At 44.2% G+C, this 21,661-nt stretch overlaps 1 protein-coding gene across 1 annotated transcript in view; it reads left to right on the forward strand.

Moving 5' to 3' along the window:
- LOC146797469 (protein SSUH2 homolog) overlaps positions 1-21,661 on the forward strand; it is a 173,763-nt gene that overhangs the window by 128,660 nt on the left and 23,442 nt on the right. Inside the window, exons 4-9 of the mRNA XM_085627560.1 lie at positions 2,408-2,537; positions 4,510-4,570; positions 8,825-8,949; positions 12,821-12,883; positions 14,519-14,601; positions 17,423-17,515. Of these exons, the coding sequence (XP_085483686.1) occupies positions 2,408-2,537; positions 4,510-4,570; positions 8,825-8,949; positions 12,821-12,883; positions 14,519-14,601; positions 17,423-17,515 (555 nt within the window). The remainder of the gene's footprint in view (positions 1-2,407; positions 2,538-4,509; positions 4,571-8,824; positions 8,950-12,820; positions 12,884-14,518; positions 14,602-17,422; positions 17,516-21,661) is intronic.

The following is a 21,661-nucleotide window of genomic DNA, read 5'->3' on the forward strand; positions in this document are numbered from 1 at the left end:
GTTTTTCCTTTATACATTGCCTTGCCCTGGTCCCAAGGTTATTGGTTGCCCCTTTTCTTTATGCAAAAGAAACAATTGATGGACGGATTGCTGGACAATGCAAATATTCACCCCAAGTCAAAAGGGTCTGGGTTAAATCCATCATTCTTTTGCTCACCACACCACCCCAGTTTGGACCCAGCCATATGCAAATCAGTCTTGACCCTGTTCCTTTAAGCAGGCACAGAATATCAAATCCAAAAGATCCACAAGTATAGATTTTCTATATCATACTCCAAATATATGTACATGTATATGTACCTACAGATATATATCTTCAAGGTACGTGGATGTGGAGTTAGGAATAGTAAATCTATATTTACCTTTTGATATTCTGTCCTTGATATTCTTCTACCAGAATATTCTGAAGGTTGCTATTAACCCCTTGGCTGCGGCGGGAATTCCGCTGCAGCGCTGGGGGGGGTTTGGGGGCAGCGCGGTGGCGCTGTGCTCATGACGGAGCCACTCCGTCATGAGCCACGGTTGAGCTGTGCTCATGACGGAGTGGTTCCGTCATGACTCCGCCCACTGCGCTATTCGCCCGCACAGGCGGGGAATCAGCGCAGCGTGGGCGGAGCGGCGGCCAACGGCCGCAGCATGACGGAACCACTCCGTCATGAGCACACGGCACCCGTGGCTCATGACGGAGTGGTTCCGCCATGAGCGGGGAAGGGGTTAATAGGTACAACCAATCATATTAATAGTAAAAGAAAAACACCAAAAAGCGTTGTGTGCTCTATACTTTGCATACTGTACCTTTTTCCCTACAAGTATTTGGGAAACAATGCACCTGTAGTGCATGGCTTTAATGTTTGGTCATAGCTGAGGGACATGCCACCCTAAACACTTAGGGGCTTAGTCACAAGCCCCTTGCGCCATTTTTGCGTCATTTTTAACATGGGAAAAGTGACGTACGTGTGACACAAGGGGCTTGTAAATAAGCCCCTTGCTTCTGGATGCAGGCCTGGTCCAGCTGAACCCTGCACTCTAGCATATCACATTACCTTCCTTGCACCAACAACTCTTACAACCCAGTCATCCCCATCATGAGTATACTGTCACTGAGAGCAGTCTGAAAACAGCAAAATCTGACACCCAGCAGAGTAGTCACAATCCATAGGCTCTCACCAGACCGGGCATTATTGACTCACCCAGCAACCTCTCATTTGTGGCAATAGCACACTCTCACATGCACCACTCTATCATGCGGTATCAGCAGTGCCACACCCAGCACGTCCTGCATGTGCACAGCCACCCCCTTTCACATGCACAACTCTAACATGTGGGATGAGTGACACACCCAGCACATCCTGCATGTGCACAGCCACCCCCTTTCATATGCGCCACTCTAACATGTGGCATGAGCAGTGCCACACCCAGCACGTCCTGCATGTGCACAGCCACCCCTTTTAATATGCGCCACTCTAACATGTGGCATGAGCAGTGCCACACCCAGCACGTCCTGCATGTGCACAGCCACCCCCTCTCACATGCACCACTCTATCATGCAGTATGAGCAGTGCCACACCCAGCACATCCTGCAGGTGCACAGCCGCCCCCTTTCACATGCGCCACTCTAACATGTGGTATGACCAGTGCCACACCCAGCACGTCCTGCATGTGCACAGCCACCCCCTTTCATATGCGCCACTCTAACATGTGGCATGAGCAGTGCCACACCCAGCACGTCCTGCATGTGCATAGCCACCCCCTTTCACATGCGTCACTCTAACATGTGGCATGAGCAGTGCCACACCCAGCACGTCCTGCATGTGCACAGCCACCCCTTTTAATATGCGCCACTCTAACATGTGGCATGAGCAGTGCCACACCCAGCACGTCCTGCATGTGCACAGCCACCCCTTTTAATATGCGCCACTCTAACATGTGGCATGAGCAGTGCCACACCCAGCACGTCCTGCATGTGCACAGCCACCCCCTTTCACATGCACCACTCTAACATGTGGTATGAGCAGTGCAACACCCAGCACGTCCTGCATGTGCACAGCCACCCCCTTTCACATGCGTCACTCTAACATGTGGTATGAGCAGTGCCACACCCAGCACGTCCTGCATGTGCACAGCCACCCCCTTTCACATGCGTCACTCTAACATGTGGTATGACCAGTGCCACACCCAGCACGTCCTGCATGTGCACAGCCACCCCCTTTCACATGCACCACTCTAACATCACCTTAAGCCCCTCCCTCTATGTTCACATTATGTATCATTTTGTGTGCTATTGTTTTCTCTATTACAAGAGTTCTGGCAGATTCTTCTAAATCGGTCCTGATGCCAGACTCATAAATGTGATCTCTTTTTTCCAATATTTTATTCTAAACCTAATGAATGTGTTATTGATCCTCAGTGTTCCTGTGATGACGGAAGACTTGGCCCGGGATGCCTTCTCGAGGTTTGTTAATGGCCGGTGTTGCTACGGCAGGAGGCCTGCTTCAGAGCTGGTCATCCAGCACTTGAAAGGGCTGGTCCTGTACAGAGTGAGTACAGCAGCGCTTTACTATGGCGGTCACTCTGTGTGCGTTGAGATGGGGAGGCAGGGACCAGAGGATAGAATGAATGAATGAATGAATGGCAAGCCCCAGTGTTTACATAAGACACACCCTTGACTGACAGACATTCTGAGTATGGGGAACCCCTTCCTTTGTCTTCTACTGATGGGTTTACTAAACATAGGGCAGAGCTGTCCTCTTGTCCATCTCTGTGTGCCTTTGATCAATGACCATCTCTTCCGACTGATAAATGTCACCCATGACGGGGACTGGAAAGCTACAAACGAGATTGCTTCTGGGAGGTTCCGGTGCAGTTGCCCTTTCACACCATTGAGAGCCGTAGCGAAGGTGTGAGAACACATTATTAAGGGCGCCGCAGGGATCCACTCAGCACCAGTGAGGCACAATAATGTTTTAAATTTGACTTTTATGCAGACCAGGGCTAGATATGAAATGCACACCTACAATTGACTTAATGTAACATCTACTGTTTGGTGATAGGTGCATTTTAACATTACATCACTGAACCTAACCCACAATGAAGACAACAAACTTTACCGTGGGTGTATGCAAAAAAAAAAAGCCAATTAGTTTGTCAAAAATGGTTACCAATTATTTTAGAAAAACACATCCAGCGACAGGTGTTCAGCAGCCTCCTATTTACCCAGACGGCCGAAATGCAAGAAATCAAAGTACATAAAAATCAGCAAATTCTGTGAGTGCAAGCACAAAAGCCAGATTTTCTACACAAGCAAATAATTACAAATAATTTCGAAACCCATAATTCAGGCAAGAATTTTTCTATTTCAATTTTTCTTCAATTTAACAAAGAATCAGAGCTTTGAAGTTTACCAGTTCCATGCAGATGTAGCTCACCCTCTGTAGGTGGTTACTTTCGGGCAGATTTACAAGAATGTACCTCAGTGCGTTCCGCAAGCCATTTGGCTGCGCGGCACTGAGTCAATTTCAAAGCACAGGGATGTGACATACTTACAGCAATATTTTGCATCTCTGTGATTTCCCCTGCGTTGGCACCAAACTGTTGCCATGCACCGGTGCAGACACTATGGTGCAAGGATGCCTGCGTTGTGGAGAGATTGTTTTTGTTCCCTTCCTGCACGAAAACAATCTGAAATGCCGTTGTTCAACTTCTATGTGTTCTGCGTTACCACACATAGAAGTTGAAAAACGTCATTGTTTCAATGATTGTTAATGTGCAGCAAGATACACCTTCCTTCATTAGAGGTGATTTCCTCTTTCTAAGTGTGCTGCAGAATGCAGCACACATAGAAAGGGGAAAGGAAAACGAGGAGAAATTAATACATTTCTACTCGTTGTACCTCCCTATGCCTCCCATGGGGAGCTGTAGCATTCACATGCATTTCCAGATTTACGATTCTTCGTAAATCTGGAAATATGCCTGGTTCCATGGGTGTTGCGTGGGAAAATCCACAGCAACACCCATGGAACAACCCTTTCTAGCAAAGTGCAGTGTGCAAAGGGGCCATATTTATAAGGACAGGAAAAGCCCCGCAGGGTGGCTTTTCCTGTCCTTGTAAATATGGAGCAGTAAAATGCGCCACCGGTACAACACAAAAAGTGACGCACTGGCGGTGCAAGGGGCTTGTGAATCTGCCCCTCAGTATCAGGTGCTTGTGATACTGAATTTATAATCAGATAAACTGGGCTACATGTAACAAAATGGCAAGAAAAATCCTACAGTTAATGAGCGACTCATGCATGTGATCTGAAAAGCTGACACTATTTGGGGTTGGGCGTATTAAAAGTGAAGTACTGATTTAAAATGCACACAGTTCTGCCCCACAAGACAGAAAATGCGGTCTAAGCTAAGCCAAGATGCCCTATCTCATGTGTAAAACCGCACACATTGTCACTATTTTATGAATAATTTGGTCCATCTTTGTCACTGTTCCAACCCATATGTATTCCTATTTTCTAGTACCGTCTCGAGACCTTTAACGAGTCAAGGTTAAGTGAGTGGACCTTCGAACACTATACCAGTAAGTACAGGCGATCGAGGTCAGACATTAAACTGATCGGAATAAAAACTAACAACTAATTCTAGGGCTTTGTTGAAATACTTCCTGCATTACTCAGTAAAACTGTTCACAGTGATGTGTAGTGACCCATTTGGTTTATGCATGCTGTGTTATTGATTATAAGTGAATGTTGGCACACCCCTATGTATGTTAAACAGGCAAAGGTATAGCTTATTTGAAAAGTGACTTAGCTAGCAGGCATCTGCTATTACACTCCTTCTCAGGAGCAGCCGCTGGTACTGTGAAGTGGTGGGGCGGGTGGAGGAGGTAACACAAAAAAAAGATAAATACCTAATAAATAAAACTACACTTACCTGCTCCGACGGCCGCCGACTTCCTCCTGATCCTCGCACCCATGTCAGAAACCTGGAACATACTGCGCAGGCTCCCAGCTCCCAATACAGCGCTGTTCATATGCTGGGAATAGCAGTGCTGGGATGATTGGTCTGAGCGCCTCGATTCAGCGCTAAGACTTGGACTGAGAGCTGTGGGGCTGGCTAAACCATCATGCGCATTTAGCAGTGCCCACCACTCCTCCCTCCTCCCTGGTTCTGCAGCTGCAGCGTCACTGTGGTTGTCCCTACCCCTCCATCTGCTCAGCTGGCAGGATGCAAAATAAAGGCAGGAGCCTTGCTTTACCACCCACCAGGCCCCTCTAAAACCTTCCTAGATAGCATTGGACACATTGTTAGCTCACTCAGTCTCAGATTCTCCAATTTCACCCTGCTAGGAGATTTTAACATCCACCTAGATGCTCTAAATGACCCGGGTGCAATACATTTCTGTGAAATCATGGATACACTGCGCCTGGAGCAGCGGGTACTCACTCCCACCCATAATGCAGGCCACACGCTGGATGTTATCTTGTCCAATCTTAGGACCCTTATAGTCAAGGCTCCAGTTAGCGTCACTTGGTCTGATTATAAGCTGATACCCTTGGAAAGCAGATATCAGCTCCTGAAAAACCTCAAGGGATGCATCCCCACCACTCACAACACCAAGCCCAGATGGAGAGATATGGCAGCCCTTCCTGATCTTAATCGAGAAGCATTAGCTTGTGTACCTAAGTTGTCAGGGGATCCAGTATTAGACAACCTAAGCTTTACGCAGTGGATGTCCTCCTTGAGGGATCGCTTCGCCTCCCCTAGCTCACAAAACAAACAACCACCTAAAAAACCCTCCGCTCCATGGTACACCCAAAATCCGAAACAAATACTTAGTCACTGGAACGTAGATGGCGACACAAGTATGAACAGACTGAACTAACCCAGTTCAAAATAGCCCTTAACTCGTTCGATGCGTTCGTCGGACAACGGCCGTCGAGAGCACTACCTCCGTAGTGCTGCGCACGTCCGTTGGCTGACGTAGCCCCGCCCGCGCACGGAAACGCCCTCACCACTGCGGAATTTACACCGCGGTTAAAGGGTTAAAAACTACCACCATTAAATCAAAGCAGCCAAACAATCTTATTTTACCGAAATGCTCAAAAGGGCAAACTCAAATCAAGAAACTATCTTTAAGATAGTCAACTCCTTCACTAATCCCTTATCGTTTAAACAAGAGATCCCACCTTCACAGTCCTTCTGTGACCACATAGCAGATCACTTTGAACAGAAAGTCTAGTCACTACAATATAATTTTCCAGCACCCTCCACCTCCTCAGTCAACAATAAGGTTGACTTAGGTAACAACAGACCGGCCCTTCAATCTTTTGAGCCTCTCAGTCTAGCCAAACTCGCCAGGTGACTCTTGCTGTCAAATCTGGTTCCCCTTTCGACCCTTGCCCCCCCTCAATTCTACATGCGATGATTGATACTGTCAACCCAGTCATAAACAAGATAATAAATGCCTCCCTGCCATTAGCCAAAGTTCCCAATGAATGGAAGCTTGCTGCAGTTAAACCGCTCCAAAAGAAACCACTAGCCGACGCCACCACCGAAAAACGTATCAACTCTCAACTTATGACTTATCTGGAAGAAGCAAATATGTTACATCCCAATCAATCAGGCTTCAGGCCTCAGCACTCTACAGAATCAGCCCTCCTGTACAATACTAAATCCCTTAAAGCCGCCCTCGATCAAAGAAAGAACCCTGTATTGGTCCTTTTGGACCTATCAGCCACTTTTGATATGGTCTCACATGCTATCCTTTTGGACCATCTCGAATCCTACAGCATTTCTCATCTTGCCTTGGCCTGGCTAAAATCATTCTTGCAAAATCGTAGACAAGTCATTACCCTTGGGCAATATCAGTCAGCTGAAAAACCCCTGCTTTCTGGGGTTCCACAAGGGTCTACCCTCAGCCCAGTGCTCTTTAATGCCTTTATGGCTCCAGTGATTAGTCTGATATCGTCCTTTAACATCGATACCATCTCATATGCAGACAATACACAGCAAATCTTGGTTCTAGATAAAAACACCACACTAGCTGAAGAAAACCTCTGTCACTGCCTTACAGCGGTTTTCCATTGGATGAAAGCCAATCATCTAAAATGCAACTCAGAGAATACTGAAATTATGCCTTTGGGACAAGGGCACACCTTCTCCTCCAATCTATGGTGGCCCTCCGACCTCCCCACTCCCTCCCAATACAGTAATGGTAGCCAGAAATTTAGGGGTCCAATTTGTCTCAACACTTTCCTTTCACCAACAATCACTAGCAGTAGCTGGGACCTGCTTCCATATAATAAAATCACTTAAAAAGTTCTTTGACTTTCGCCCCAACACGGCGAGACAAGCAGTTGCAGTGGCCCTATTTACATCTAGATTGGACTACTGCAACAGCCTCTATGTGGGTGCCATCAAGTCGGTTCTCCACAAATTACATATGGTACCAAACGCAGCAGCCCGTTTAGTGCTAAAATGTCCCAGGAAGTCCTCATCATCGGCTCCACTCGAAACACTACATTGGTAACCAATCCATAAAAGAATCCTGTTCAAGATGATTATAATCACCTTTAGAATCTTCCACTCCTCAGGCCCTCACTACCTTCGGCACAGGTGTGCACGCTATGTACCATCTCACACTCTAAGATCATCCAGCACCAATTTACTAAAACTTCCAGTGTTCAGATGTGTCTCAAAAGGGGGAAAATCAATTGCAGTGATCGGCGCTAAAGCCTGGAACCAACTCCCCAATCACCTTCGCCTTATCCAATCAGAATCTTTGTTCAAGAAGACCCTGAAGACTTGGATTTTTAAGGCACCTGACACACTATGTATAGCACTCATCTAATCCAATTTTCAACCTCAGTTACCCTGTCTCCCAAGTGTTCCGCTTAGCTCCTCGGAATGATAGCTGCGCTCTATAAATGTCTGTTAACATAACATAACATAACATAACATAACATAACATAACATAACATAACATAACAAAGTCTATGTCAGCCTTTTCATACGTATTTGCCTTCTAGATCTGTCAACGAGAAACTCAGCTCCTGATGCATATCTCCACTACTATCAAGTCACATCAAGGGGGGCACTCCTTTAGGTTCCTTGGGGCTGAAGTATGCAACCAACTTTCTTTACTTTTCACACAAATGGAACGTGTTCCTACCTTTAGAAAGGCAATCAAAACATATCTTTTCTACAGGTAGACTCTTAAACCTATGACAACTCTTCTAGTTGATGTTTTTGATCCTTCACTACCAAGACATCTTGTAAGGTGCCCTTCAAAGTACCACCATCAAATAAAAATCAAATTCTTTCCATATATCATGGATCCTAGTGGAATATGCCCTGTTATACCACTGAAGTTTGTGCAATAAAAATAAGCAATGTATGTAATAGAAGTAACATACATACATATATATCTACATCATATCCTGCACATAACTTACAACTCATAGTCAAGCCGCACATCATATACAAATATATATAAATATATATATATAAATGCATACATACATATATATAAATAAATATATAAACAAACGTATATATATATTATTTTATTACTATTTATGTTTTATTACTGTAATTAAGTGTATCTGGGCACTGATTGAGCCACCTGTGTCCCTGCATGGTTTGTGATCTTTCACCACAGTCCATGAACAGGAGACAGTGGACTAATAAGGGTCCAAGAGCCCTCCCTTGGGTGTCTGTGAATATAAGACAAGTTTTGGCAAACCGCTGAGTCTTGCTCTGAAACACATTTGTAAATACAAAGGGCAGTATTCTAAGCTCTTGATTTATAGAAGTGTTTCTCCTTTTCCAGATCAGGCAGTGGATGGTCCACAGAATGGTCCTTCTCCAAGACCCTGGGAATTTGAAGTTCAGATACCATTGATGTTTCAAGAAGATACAAAGAAGTTCATGGTACCTCACTCCTCCATAATAAAGGTAAATATTTCTTTATGGGTACTGGGCTCTCACCGTTCTCTATCCTAGCCATCAGCATGTGCTGTTGTGTGGCATTTGAGTGTTCTTAATTTGGCCTAGAGGCTAAGGCAGTCTAAAGTTGGTACGTCACTCGAATTGCAGATAATACTGCTTCAGCTCAATCAGCTTTACACAATGCTGCTTCAGTCAAGTGTCTATACATATGTCTAAAGGCTGTCCAAGCTATCAAGTTTGCACGCATGTAGCAAATGATATTGAGTTTTGAAGTAAATTCACTGGCTTTTTTTAGAAGCTTCAGTGAAATTCAAACTCTGCTGTTAACACACCAACCACTCCTACTTGCCAGGCCCAGTTACCTATCATATCTTTTTTAAATCTCCGGTGCCGCAAGAAACTCCCTTTGCAAGGACTGTTTCATTCTAGAACTCCCTTAGTTCCAAATAAAGCAAGCACAAAGAAAATCCTTCTCCAGATCTGCACCCACGATTTTGAACACCCTCGAAATCCGTCTAAAAACAGCGCCTGACACCTTTTGTTTTTGCAAAAAACGCAAGACCTACCTATTTGCAAGATGTGTTAACTAACAGCTTTCAAGATAACTTAGTTCACTTCAAGGAAGGAAGAACTCACAAGACTTTATGTATAAATTACAATTTACCAAATTGACAGGCCTAAAAAATGCAGTAAGATGCTCTGATTATATCAGTGATTTTCTGAAAAATCCCCCTCATTGTCTCTGCTGTCTCATTACCCCACTATCATGAATGATGCCCTAAGACCTCAGCTTCCTCACCTCAATATTCATGATCAGAACATTAATTCGTTTCTGGAATGGTCTTATAGTCCTTTTCCCCTTTTTCCGTAAAAGTTGGTTTTTCATCAAAGGGAAAAAAAATCCTATGGCGACAACCCTTCCCAGACACCCTTATTAAATTTGGCATGCTTTAGACTTGTCAGCCTTAGGGTGGTCTTCCCCTAAACATTTTGCCTTTGCCCTCAATTCTTTTGCTGAAATTTGTTTTTGTTGGTCTTAGGACTCTGTGCACTCTACCACTGCTAACCAGTGCTAAAGTGGTTGTGCTCTCTCCCCTATACATGGTAAGATAGATTTTTACCTGATTGGTATATTTAATTTACTTATAAGTCCCTTGTACAGTGGTATACCATATACCCAGAGCCTGTAAATTAAATGCTACTAGTGGGACTACAGCCCTTATGGTGACATCCTCTTAAGTCACCCCATAAAACATGTCCCAAACCTGCCATTGCAGCCTTGAATGCAGTTTTAAAATGCCAATTCGACTTGGAAATACAATCTCCTTGCCAAGTCTTAAAACCACCTTTTATTGCATATAAGCCAACTCTATGGTAGGTCCTAGGTAGCCCAAAGGGCAGGGTGCATTGTAATGAAAAGGTTGGACATGTACTTTTAAGTTTTGCATGTCCAGGTAGTGAAAAAGTCCTAAATTTGTTTATCACTACTGTGAGGCCTACCTGTCCCGTAGGATAACGCTAGGTTGCCTTATTACATTTAAAAAGTGCAAACTTTTGATTGCGAACAGGTAAGCATTTCATTTTTGGATCTGAGAAATTGCAATTAAAAATCCACTTTAATAGTAAAGTTGGATTTTAAGTTGAAAAAGTCAGTTTTAGAAAGTTGGCATTTTCCTGCCCTAAACTATTTGGGGTCCTTCAGCCTATCTTGGGTCCAATGACTGGGCGTAGTTTGCAGTTGGCCTTGGTTTATTTCTTCCAGACAGCCCCACAATAGAGGGATTAGTGTGCCTGGCTGGGCCATCAACTGTCAGGATGAGTAGGGAAGCAAAATTGGACACAGCCCTACTTGCAACTGACTAGGCTGTGCTCTGTCTTCAACAAAGGACTGGTCACTCCTGTATTGTTCATGCAAGGGCAGGGGAGTCAGGAAACATCAAGCACTTCAAAGGGAATTCTCTAGGATTTTCTCCTACGTCAAAGAAGGCACCATGTATAAAAAGGGGGCCCTCAGACTACTTTCTGGACCTATGGTAGGACACTCAGAGGATTGCTTACTGCTGTGGCCTGCTGTGCACCCCACAAGCCTGCTTTGCTGCACCTAGAAGAACTGCTTTGCTTCCTGTAGCCTGCTTTGAACCCTCAGAGACCTGCCCTGTTGCTTGAGGCATGCTTCATCAGTTGAACCCAGGACTACTTAAGTGACTCCCAGGGCTAGTTTGCTGGCCTCCTGCTCAGAGCCTCAGGGGCATAAAAGGAGCTCACCATATTGGACCCTCACCTTGGCCCAGCCTGAGAAAGTCCTGAACCCACAAGTGGTGCCCCTTCAGTCCTGAACACTTGGGTGAGGTGAAAAATGGGCCCAGATAGCCTAAATCTAAAATTTGGGAGTTGGAAAATTTATGGTTAAAACTGCTCCGAGAACGGAGGGAAGGCCGGGACCAACCTGTTTGTCTATTCGCTTAAGGTGCATCGCTGGTCAGCCTGTCTTTGCTGCAGTTCCTGCTATGTTCTCCGCAGCAGAAAATCGTGTTCAACAGTCACTCGGCAAATGGGTAACCGGCCTCCTGGAACTCTCATCGGCTACACCATCCAGCTTTGTCCCACTAAAGATTTCGAACTTCCATAAAAAAGAGATCAAGTCTGAATGTACAAATCTTCACCCTCAACCTTACCCAGTGGCTCCCTGATGGTGACGCTTTCTCCTTGGGTACCACCTGCAGCCTTGCCCCAATGATCTTCACTTTCTCAGAACTTTTCAGTCAGAATCTCTTCTAAGTCCGAAGGTCAGCCCGGAACATGCCCAATCTTCTTCTTGTATCTGAACAGCGCCCATCACGTTAGCCATATTTTTTTACTTTGACCCAGTCCTGCGTAACTAGATGTCCATGGTTGGTGCATTGATCGTTTAGGCACTAGCTTTTACCTTAAACTTAAAAAATTCATAACTCCGGTTCAACTGATCGGATGTTTGTCATTTGGATATCAAATAATTTATTAAAATGTACTCTAGTTTTCTAAAGTGGTGTATTAATTTTTCTTTTATTGTCTTTCTACTTTATTACTGCTTGAAATGCTGCATACATACTTACACATTGCCTCTAAGTTAGGACTGACTGCTTTTGGGCCAAGCTACCAAAGGTTTAAGCACGGGTTAATTTAGTGACTTTTGTGTTTCACCCTGACAGGGATTGTGGCTGTTGCTTGACTATGGTTAACACCCCAATCAATCAACAACCCAATTTCTCACAGCATGTTACCTTACCTTTCCTTCCCTTGCGTACGATAAGCAGGCAAATATATGCTTTGTCCGGAGAGCTACAAATCCTTCACTATTCCTCACAAAGGGACATGCAGATATATCAGCTTCAGCATGCCACAAAGGCCCCTTCACATTTATTTTAATTAAAGGAGACAGTTTAGTAAACATATAAACAATGATGAATTGCTGACAAAAGAGAAGCTTGTAAAATTATGTATTACAAGTCTCATATTGAACAAGCCATTGATGTGATGAATTCAACTCTCTGCAGGGAGTTTTGTGGGTGCAAAGCGTGGTTCCCCACAGACAAGTAGGTTTCATTCTTAAGACATTCAAAGCTGTCATTCCAGTTGTATCCTCTCCGTCTACATTCTCTGAGTACAACTGTATAAAGATAGTTGCGCTGTTCAGTACCCACCCTATGTTCCCCTGGGGACATTGGTTTCTTCTATGACAACTGTGATGAGATTTGGGGCTCACTATCACCAGATATGCAAGCCACCATTCTTGTCATGTGTATATATGTATAGAGTGAGAGAGAGAGCAAGACTTCCCTTGGGCAATAAACATTTTAATATAGTTATATAGTTTGTGTAATATTTGTGTTTGTTTCAGGTATGCCACAAATGCCAAGGTCGGGGTCACTACAAGTGCAGCAGGTGCCATGGTGCTGGCAGGGTGAGTGATAACCTGGTTCTCCATAGCCTTTATTTGGAAGGGGATTTCTGTCCTCCTTTGAGCGCAAACTAAGAATAACGTATCTAGATCGGCTGAAGCTGAAAGTTCTCTGCACCCCTGGTTCTTTCATGTATTGATAAATATCCTAGTACTTTTTTCTTCTTCTTGGAATTCCAATATGCGCAATATTTGTTAGCAAAAAAAGTGTAGTTGCAGACTTCAAAAACGAGATCAAGGCTTTGAAAATGTTTCTCTACCTGGAAAAGGAAACTTTCACATGTGCCTATAGAAATGACTTGATGCTCAGGATAGTAATTCATCCCCCAAATCTTATCAGTCTGTCTCCTTATATGTGTCAATTGACCAATACAAAAATTGTCAATATGGCCCTAAACAATAATTAGCATTTCTCCAAGGCTCAGGGTAAAAAAGTCCTCTTCACTACTACTGATCACAACACAGTATGCTGCCACCATTGCGCTCGGGCTGCTTAACTCCTGATGAAGGCGGTAGTCTTCCACCACTATGAGAGGAGCGATTTGGGCGCTCCTCCCAGGCCAACAAGATTGCAAACCATGAGACAGCCCTGTCATGGTGCACACGCAAGACCCGTGTTCGCCTATGACGAAAAATCAGCATTAGGGATCCAAAAACAGTACAGTTGGGCACTAAGGGCAGGGGCACATGTCCTTTTCATGCAGAGGACTTTTCCGACCCACCACCAGGATAGAGAGAGTGGCAGTAAAAAAGTATTGGTAACCATCATGGCAGCAGCGGCAACTCCACTGAAAAGCAATGCTGACTCCAAACCCTCCATGAAACCATGAAATGAATATGATGGCATGGGCAGAAAATGTACCAGGCTACTAGGATTACAACAAGAAGTAGGGTGGGGCAAAGGAGGTGGGAAACACCACCATGATAAAAACAAGGGTGGGGCAGAAGAAATGCAAGAACCTGGCAGAGAAGGTGCACAATGGTGAAGCTTGAGAAGGAGAACAGAGCAGAGATGTCAGCACTGCCTCATTGGTGTGGATAGGTCTTGGCTAAGAAGGTGTTTAAAGATTAAAAAGTAGACACAGAACGACTTGTGGTGGAATAGCTTTTGTTAGTGCATAACAATCTCACTACTTACAACGGTGCCCTGAGATGGATGCACTGCAAGTCTATCTTGAAGATAACATTTTGCATTACAATGGCTGTGCCTTCCTGGTGCCAAAGTTAACAATAAGTAGAAAAATGCCATCCTTAATACTCCCGGACATGCCAGACAAGGAACAGCTGAATCTAAATGTGATTGAGACTGCCAGCAAGCCAATGACTGAAGGAGGCTGACCCTATCCCCCATTCAGAGTACACATATTGTGACCTGAACCAAAGGGTGAGAGACACACCAACAGACTGAAATAGGCTGACCTAAAGTCCCTTTCTTTATGTAGAATTACTAAGAATGTGCTGTATCAATTTATATTCATAAATTAGCCTGCCCCCCCAAATGGGAAGGGTCGTCAATCCACAGTATGTGATAATAAAATAAGTGGGAACACATTCACGTGGAACAAACAGTAAACCACACTCCTTGAACAAGAAATCAAGATATTCACACTAACTTGACGGAGTTTGTCCTTTACGCAGGCAAGGTGTGTGACTTGCAGTGGAAGCCGGAGCAAGACCAAGAACAAGCAATGCCAGGTGTGTTCTGGTTCAGGCCGAAAAAGGTATGACCCGCCAAGCCTCCCAGAGATTCAAAGGCTGTATGTTGACATTACTTTTAAATGTTTGCTGATAAGTACATTTTTTTCACTCAAACAGAGGTAGGGGGCTGTCATTAACATATGCTAAAATACGTTTTGAATTCATTCACTAGTGGCCAAGGAGAGGGGGGGGGTTCTATTTTTGTATTAGCTGTAAAGTAGTTCCAAATCAGGGACTATAAATGGCCTTGGTGTTTGGTGGGTTGTGTGGGCGAGGGATAGCAACCCATGTGCAGAAGTGTGGCTCAATGGTTAGAGCGGCAGACCCTGATGCAGAGGTCTGGCCCGGGACCAGGGTTCAATTCGCGGCTCTTGGATTCAATTTCCCCGGACCTCATAATTCTCGCCTCGGTGCCTATTCTAATCATGGGTCCGACTGTGCAACTCTGGGCAATAGCTTGCTTAATCTCCACAATGGCCCCCACAGCGCTAGGATGCCTGGCTTCACCTTGGGGTTGCCCAGGAGTGGACATCTCACAGGAAAACCAGGAAGGGTTCCACAGCGGTATGAATACAGCGCTACAAGACCTCTGGGTAGAAGTGCGCTATATAAGTACATTTACATTTACATGTACAGTTGGTGGGAGCCATCACAGCTGCTGCACTTACACGGAGCCTAGTGCCATGAAGTGTCCCTCGAGTAATTTATTTACTTAAGTGTTCCTAGTGTTACTTTGTTTAGATGAAGCTGTCTGATGTAATTATCGCCTTTTGTGCATATGTATATGTATATTCAATATCTGCATCGTATGCGTAGACTCTTGCAATATGTGATTTGGAAATAGAAAGTACTTTCAAGCACCAAAAACACTGTTAGGGTCACCGAATTTAGGATTGATGCAACGAGAGCTGAGTGGAGCTTTAAACAAGGTACAGTGTGGAGTGAAACTAACTGTCTCTCAAAGTCTTCTGTTGAGCCTGAAGGATGCATGCAGACTTGTGTATTTGTCTGGTCGCAGGACTGTTGAAAGGTTTGCTTTTGTGAGTTATCATTTTACAGCTACTTGAAAAATACATTTGGAGGAAACCCACGTCTGCATTTAACTAACCCTTGAAAAGATTGAGCAGTAGAATTCCTAAATGCCTAGAGAATGAGGCTGCAGATCACTTCAACTCTACCAAAGGTGACCAGAGTGTTTCTAGCAATACTGTCCACTAATGCAGTCGAAGGATCAGTTAAGGCGGGCAATGGTCAGCTGACCTTTACCATGAAATAACAAAGAACATTCCCTTACCTTTATCACACTATCTGAGAACTGCTTTCAAGTAGACTACATTTTGTGAGTAGTTACACACTTGATAGTTGTACAGGGCTTCCTAACACAATCCAATAGGCTAACCCTCAAGAAAGCTGTATTGTGTTGTCCAGGAGCTGAGCAGACGTCTCCTCCATTCAGCTCAAGCAGGCTTTAGGTCCTTCCACCGTACAGAATCTGTTGTAACAGCAGTGCTAGAGGATCTATGCCTTGCTGAGGATCATGACAAGAACGGTACCTCTCTGCCGCCTTCCATAAGGTTGACCATCGGGTTTTGGCCAATGATAAATCTAAGGCTGGGGTGTGGGGCATGGCTTTAAAGTGGATCAGGTCATACTTCGAAAACCGCACACAATCCGTGAAGCTTGGCATCTTGACTGCCAAAGTAATTGGTCTGGACTGTGGATTTCCTCAAGGTTCGTCCTTGTCTCCTCTTTTGTTTAACCTGTATTTGAAACCCCTGATTCAGGCATTGTCTACTTTCAGATGCAGGGTTTACAATTATGCTGATGAATTGCAACTACTTTTCCATTTCGATAGCACTTCTGTCTGCTATATAAAATTGCAGGTCACCTTAATATTTGTTGCAAACTGGACAGCAGCCAATCAGCTAAAGTTGTATGCAAACAAAACAGAAATGTTTTTTCTCAGCAATGGGATCAATCAATGGAGCAGCAACTTCTGGCCCACTGATCTCGGCCCTGCACTTACACCATCACCTTTTGAAAGATTCTTGAGGTAGTGATAGATGGCAATTTGACGCTTAAACCTCAGACAGGAGCAATAGTTTCCAAATGCTCCTTTCTACTAAAAACTCTGAGGAAAAATGTCTCTTTGCTGTCTTTTACCGCTAGGAAACTTATTGTAACAGCAGATCTCAATTCGTGATTAGAGTATGCTAACTCAGTTTAAGTAGAGCTATCCCCTACTACTCTACACAGACTACAAATCTTTCAGATTGAAGTAACACAGTTGATTTTTCTCTTGCCTCGGCATTCACATGTCACCCATCTTCTGAGAGAGCTGCATTGGCTTCCAGTACAGGAGCGTATTCGCTTCAAAGGATGGTACATGGCGTTTAAGTGCCTGAACGGAAAAGGCGCTAGCTTCCTGGAAGATGAATTAAGAAATATACACCACATCGAAGTCTGAGATCCATCCAGGCTAATCAACGTATCATTCCAAGATGGCGGAAACAAAGATCAGAGCTTCGCTATTTCTCAGTATTGACCCATCCACCTTGGATGCTTCACCTGATACAATCCCATTGGAGCATGATTTTGTGACTTTATGTAGACTTCTGAAAACATGGCTATTCAAGGAGGCCTATGGCATGAAGTAACCTTACCTCGTTATGATCAATCTATCTACTCTAGTGCCAAGAAACCTTTGCTGAATGTGCGCTTTATGAGTTCTAATATCATAACATAATATATATCGACTTCTTCTCTGATGTACAGCATCTGTAACACAATGCATATGTTTAGCAATCAATTAAAACACAACTTTATTACTTTTTGTCTTCAAAGGTGCAATACGTGCTCTGGGCGTGGAAGCAAGGAATGTACGACCTGCCGGGGTGAGAAGAAACTCCTCCACTTTCTGCAGCTGACTATTAGCTGGTAGGACAATGTACACAAATGATGACACAGAATTGTTGAAATGTGTATAATGCACCTCTCCTGAGAATGCTCACATGGGTTAAACACCCAAGAACTGGTGACAGAAGGATATCTGAATGGCAGAAAGATATAGGCACTTCTTCTGTAGGATGTGACTTGGCTGACATCTTGGCCTACCCAAGCTAGTTCACATATTTCCTCCAGTGACCAAAGAAAAAGCCTTTAAGTGCTTCATTCCTAGGCAAACCTTTGATCGTTTTAATGAATGGATGAATAATCTGGAGCAGCGCAACCGATTGACTTGAAGAAAAAATTCATTTCCATAGCGCAAAAGGGCTGTGCTAAATACACACATTTTTCAATATATTCAACTTATTGCTGTCACATGAGTCCACAAATGGGGAATTTCTATGTCTTGGCCCAGTCAGTGAAAAGGACATAATATTAAGGCCAGGTCAGTGAATCTCTAGGTTATTTCAGAACTAGTTGGGTTTCAGGATGCACATCAGGAACCTTGCATAGTTTGGGAAAGAGTTCAAAAGCACAGTCAACCCGTGGAGTATTGTGTGGGATCGTTCCCTGGTTTGGGGAGAGCTGTAACTGCAGGTATCAAAATAAACAGGGACAGAGAAAAAAAATTCCTTGTGGAGAGACTGACTGGATCTCCTTACAAAGTTTAAATTCTGTTTAAGAAACAAGCATTAGCAAAGCCAATACTTCTCACCTTTGCAAGAGCTATTGGGTTGGCCAATGTGTTTGAGCCATGTTCTACACCAGCATGGCTGATTCTCAGCATGGATAAATGTTAGTGGTGTTGAGGAGAGGGGCATGGAGTTGAGTGTTGTAGAGTGGAGTGGTGTGGTGTGGTGCAGAGTGGCTTAGAATGAAGTGACATATCATGGAGTGGCATAGAGTGAAGTACCGTGGAGTGGACTGTCGTGGAGTGGATTGTCATAAAGTAGAGTGTTGTAGAGTGGAGTGTCGAAGTAGAGTGGAGTGTTGTGGAGTAGAGCCGAGTGTCATGAAGAGTTATGGAGTGTCATAGAATAAAGAGAAGTGGAGTGTTGTGGAGTAGAGTGGAGTGTTGTGGGGTAGAGTGGAGTGCTGTGGAGTAGAGTAGAGTGGTGTAGAGTGGATTGGTGTAGAGTGGCAGGGTGTAGAGCGGAAGGACATAGAGTGTAGTAGAGTGTTGTAGAGTGGGGTGGCATAGAGTGACATAGAGTGGAGTGGCATAGAGTGGAGTAGTGTGTCATAGAGTGGAGAAGTGTTGAGTGGAGGGGAGTAGAATGGAGAGGTATAGAGTGGAGAAGAATGTCCGAGTCGAGTGGCAAACAGTGGGGTAGAGTGTTGTAAAGTGGAGTGGCATAAAGTAGAGTGTCGTAGAGTGGCGTAGATTGTTGTAGAGTGGCATAGAGTGACGTAGAATTGAGTGTTGTAGAGTAGAGTGTTATAGAATGAAAGGTCCTAGACTGGAGAGTCATAGAGTAGAGTGTCGTAGAGTGGAGTCAGGTGTCATAGAGTGGAGTAAAGTAGAGTAGAGTGGCATGGAGTAGAGTAGAGTGGCTTAGAGTAGAGTGGTGTGGAGTGTCATGGAGTGTCGTAGAGTGTCGTAAAGTGCAGTAGAGTGCAATAGAGTAGCATAATGTGTTGTAGAATGTCGTAGAGTGGCATAGACTGTCGTAGAGTGAAGGGTCATACAGTGGCATAGAGTGGAGCGTTGTTGAGTGCCATAGAATGCAGTTTAGTGGCCTAGAATGAAGTGGCATAGAGTGTAGTAGAGTGGAGTGAAGTTGCACAGAGCATCATAGAGTAGAGTGGTGTGTAGTAGAATGACGCAGAGTGAAGTGGAGTAGAGTGGATTATTGTAGAGTGGGGTCGCAGAGTGGGGTACAGTGGCCTACTTTGGCATAGAGTGGCATAGAGTAGAGTGGCATAGAGTGAAGTAGAATGTCATAGAATGAAGTGGCGCAGAGTGTTGTAGAATGTCCTAGAGTGGAGTACACTGGAGTGGAGTGAAGTGTCATAGAATTCACGGAGTAGAATAGTGTGGCACAGAGTGAAGTGACTTAGAGTGGAGCAGCATAGAGTGGAGTGGCATTGAATGAAATAGAGAGGAGTAGAGTGCAGTAGAGTAGAACATTTAAAGTGGGGTAGAGTGGTGTAGAGTGGAACAGAGCTGCGTGGAGTGTATTGGAGTAGAGTGGCATAGAGTGGAGTAGAGTAGAGTGGCGTAGAGTTGCATAGAGTGAAGTAGAGTGTGTATGATGTGGAAGTGCACTGCCATTACAGACAATGCATTTTTGGTTGAAATGACCATTACATATGCACAGACATACAGGGGCTTATTTACGAGCACTTGCACCACTTTTGCACTGCCAGTGCGTCACTTTGTGTGATGAACCAATGGCATAAAAAATGCACCATGTTGCGTCATATTTACAAAGTGACGCATCTAGGTAGATGCAGCATTTTGTGAACCCCTGCGCCACATTATACCTGTGCCAGGTATAATGTATGCAGGGTGGGTGTTCTGACACAAGTAAGCCTCGTAGAAGTGATGCAGTGAAATCTATAGGATTTCACTGGGCCACTTCTAGGACGCAAATGTGTCAATATCTTACGCCTGCCTCACATCAGGCGTAAGACTGACGCAGGCACATTTGAAATGGGACTTGACCATTTGAAATGACCCATTGCTGGAGTTGTCACTTTTGTGACACACTCCAGCAATGCGAAATTTTTGCGCCTACAGATATGTCCAGTGCTTAATTTGTAAAATATTAAGTGCCAGGGCTCTGACCAGGAGGCCACGGAGGCTTGCACCACACATCGCCCTGGTCATCACTGCCAAAACAACTACTGACCATCTCTCTTGCATGTAAATGCGACAGTTATGATTCTTCCAGGTCCCCAAAGCCAAAGGAATAGCTGGGGAGGCAGGTATTAGCACTATTTTAATGCATATTGTATTCCTAAACAACCATTGTTCTGCTCATCTTTAAATTAGATGAGCAGCGCCACCATGCGGTAGACTGGCAACACCATACTTAGGACAGTTAGGTGCCGGTGCCGAGCACCGGGAACAAATTAAGTGCCCGTGCTGAGCACCGGAAAGCACTGGCTCAAATTAAGCACTGGATATGTCAGAAATACTGTCATATCTGTAACTTCTTGCCTCATGATGCGTCATACTGTAAATATGACCCATCCAGCATGTCGCAGGGAGGGCGCAATAAAAAGTGACACATCCCTGTTTTCACACAGCGATGCATCAATTTTCATAAATGAGGCCCACAGTTTTAATGAAAAAACCATAAAGTGTAGAAACTGTAATGTGTGGAAATTACATTAACTAGTGTAATGATTTGTTTTGATTGTATTAAAATGTATATTTCCAGCCCACTTCAGAATTACAGAAAATATGCTTGGTTTATGCTTTCTGAATTGATATATATTGAAATATATACAGAGTTTATATACAGACATTTACATTTTCTTGTGTGCTAGAAAAAACACCTTCCCTTTCACACCCTCAGGTTGTCAGATAAATCATCCCCCTTTGAAGTCAGAGAAGGAAATGTTGACATCAACCTCCCTCAGAATACAGAGCCTGACATTTGACCTCTGTCTGAATGCACAGCAAATGTGACAAGATAAGAACATAATTGAAATACAAAGTTTATACAGAAAGCGAGCACTCGTGGAAGAATACAGAAACCAGACTATGCTTTATGGGAGGACAAAGAGATGCTGGCAGCCTAAACCAAATAATGCCAACAAATAGAAATCAAGCAAATATTAGTAACAAACCACAAAGCCAATGGTAAAGAATGGGTGAAATGCATTCAAAGGCCAGCTCTCAGAACGTTTCCTAGTAATCTTTAGCAACCAGACAGCTGTGCTTCGACCTAAAAAATGGGTCAATCTACCTGGTATATAGTTGTAAGAATTAAAACAAGATGCCTATGACAATAATCTTGGACAGTCACTCCCAGTGAGGTTATGAACCCTCACCCACCTAGTGTGGCATGTATCCTCATCGGGTTACCAAACAAGCACTGGTAGGCCCTACCCATAGCCTGGCTCCCCTTTGTGAGATCAGTATCCTATGTGGAGAGTTATAGGGTATTGAAGGGAAATGCATAT

This window comes from Triturus cristatus, chromosome 9 (assembly GCF_964204655.1).
Source record: "Triturus cristatus chromosome 9, aTriCri1.1, whole genome shotgun sequence".
Lineage (NCBI taxonomy): Eukaryota > Metazoa > Chordata > Amphibia > Caudata > Salamandridae > Triturus > Triturus cristatus.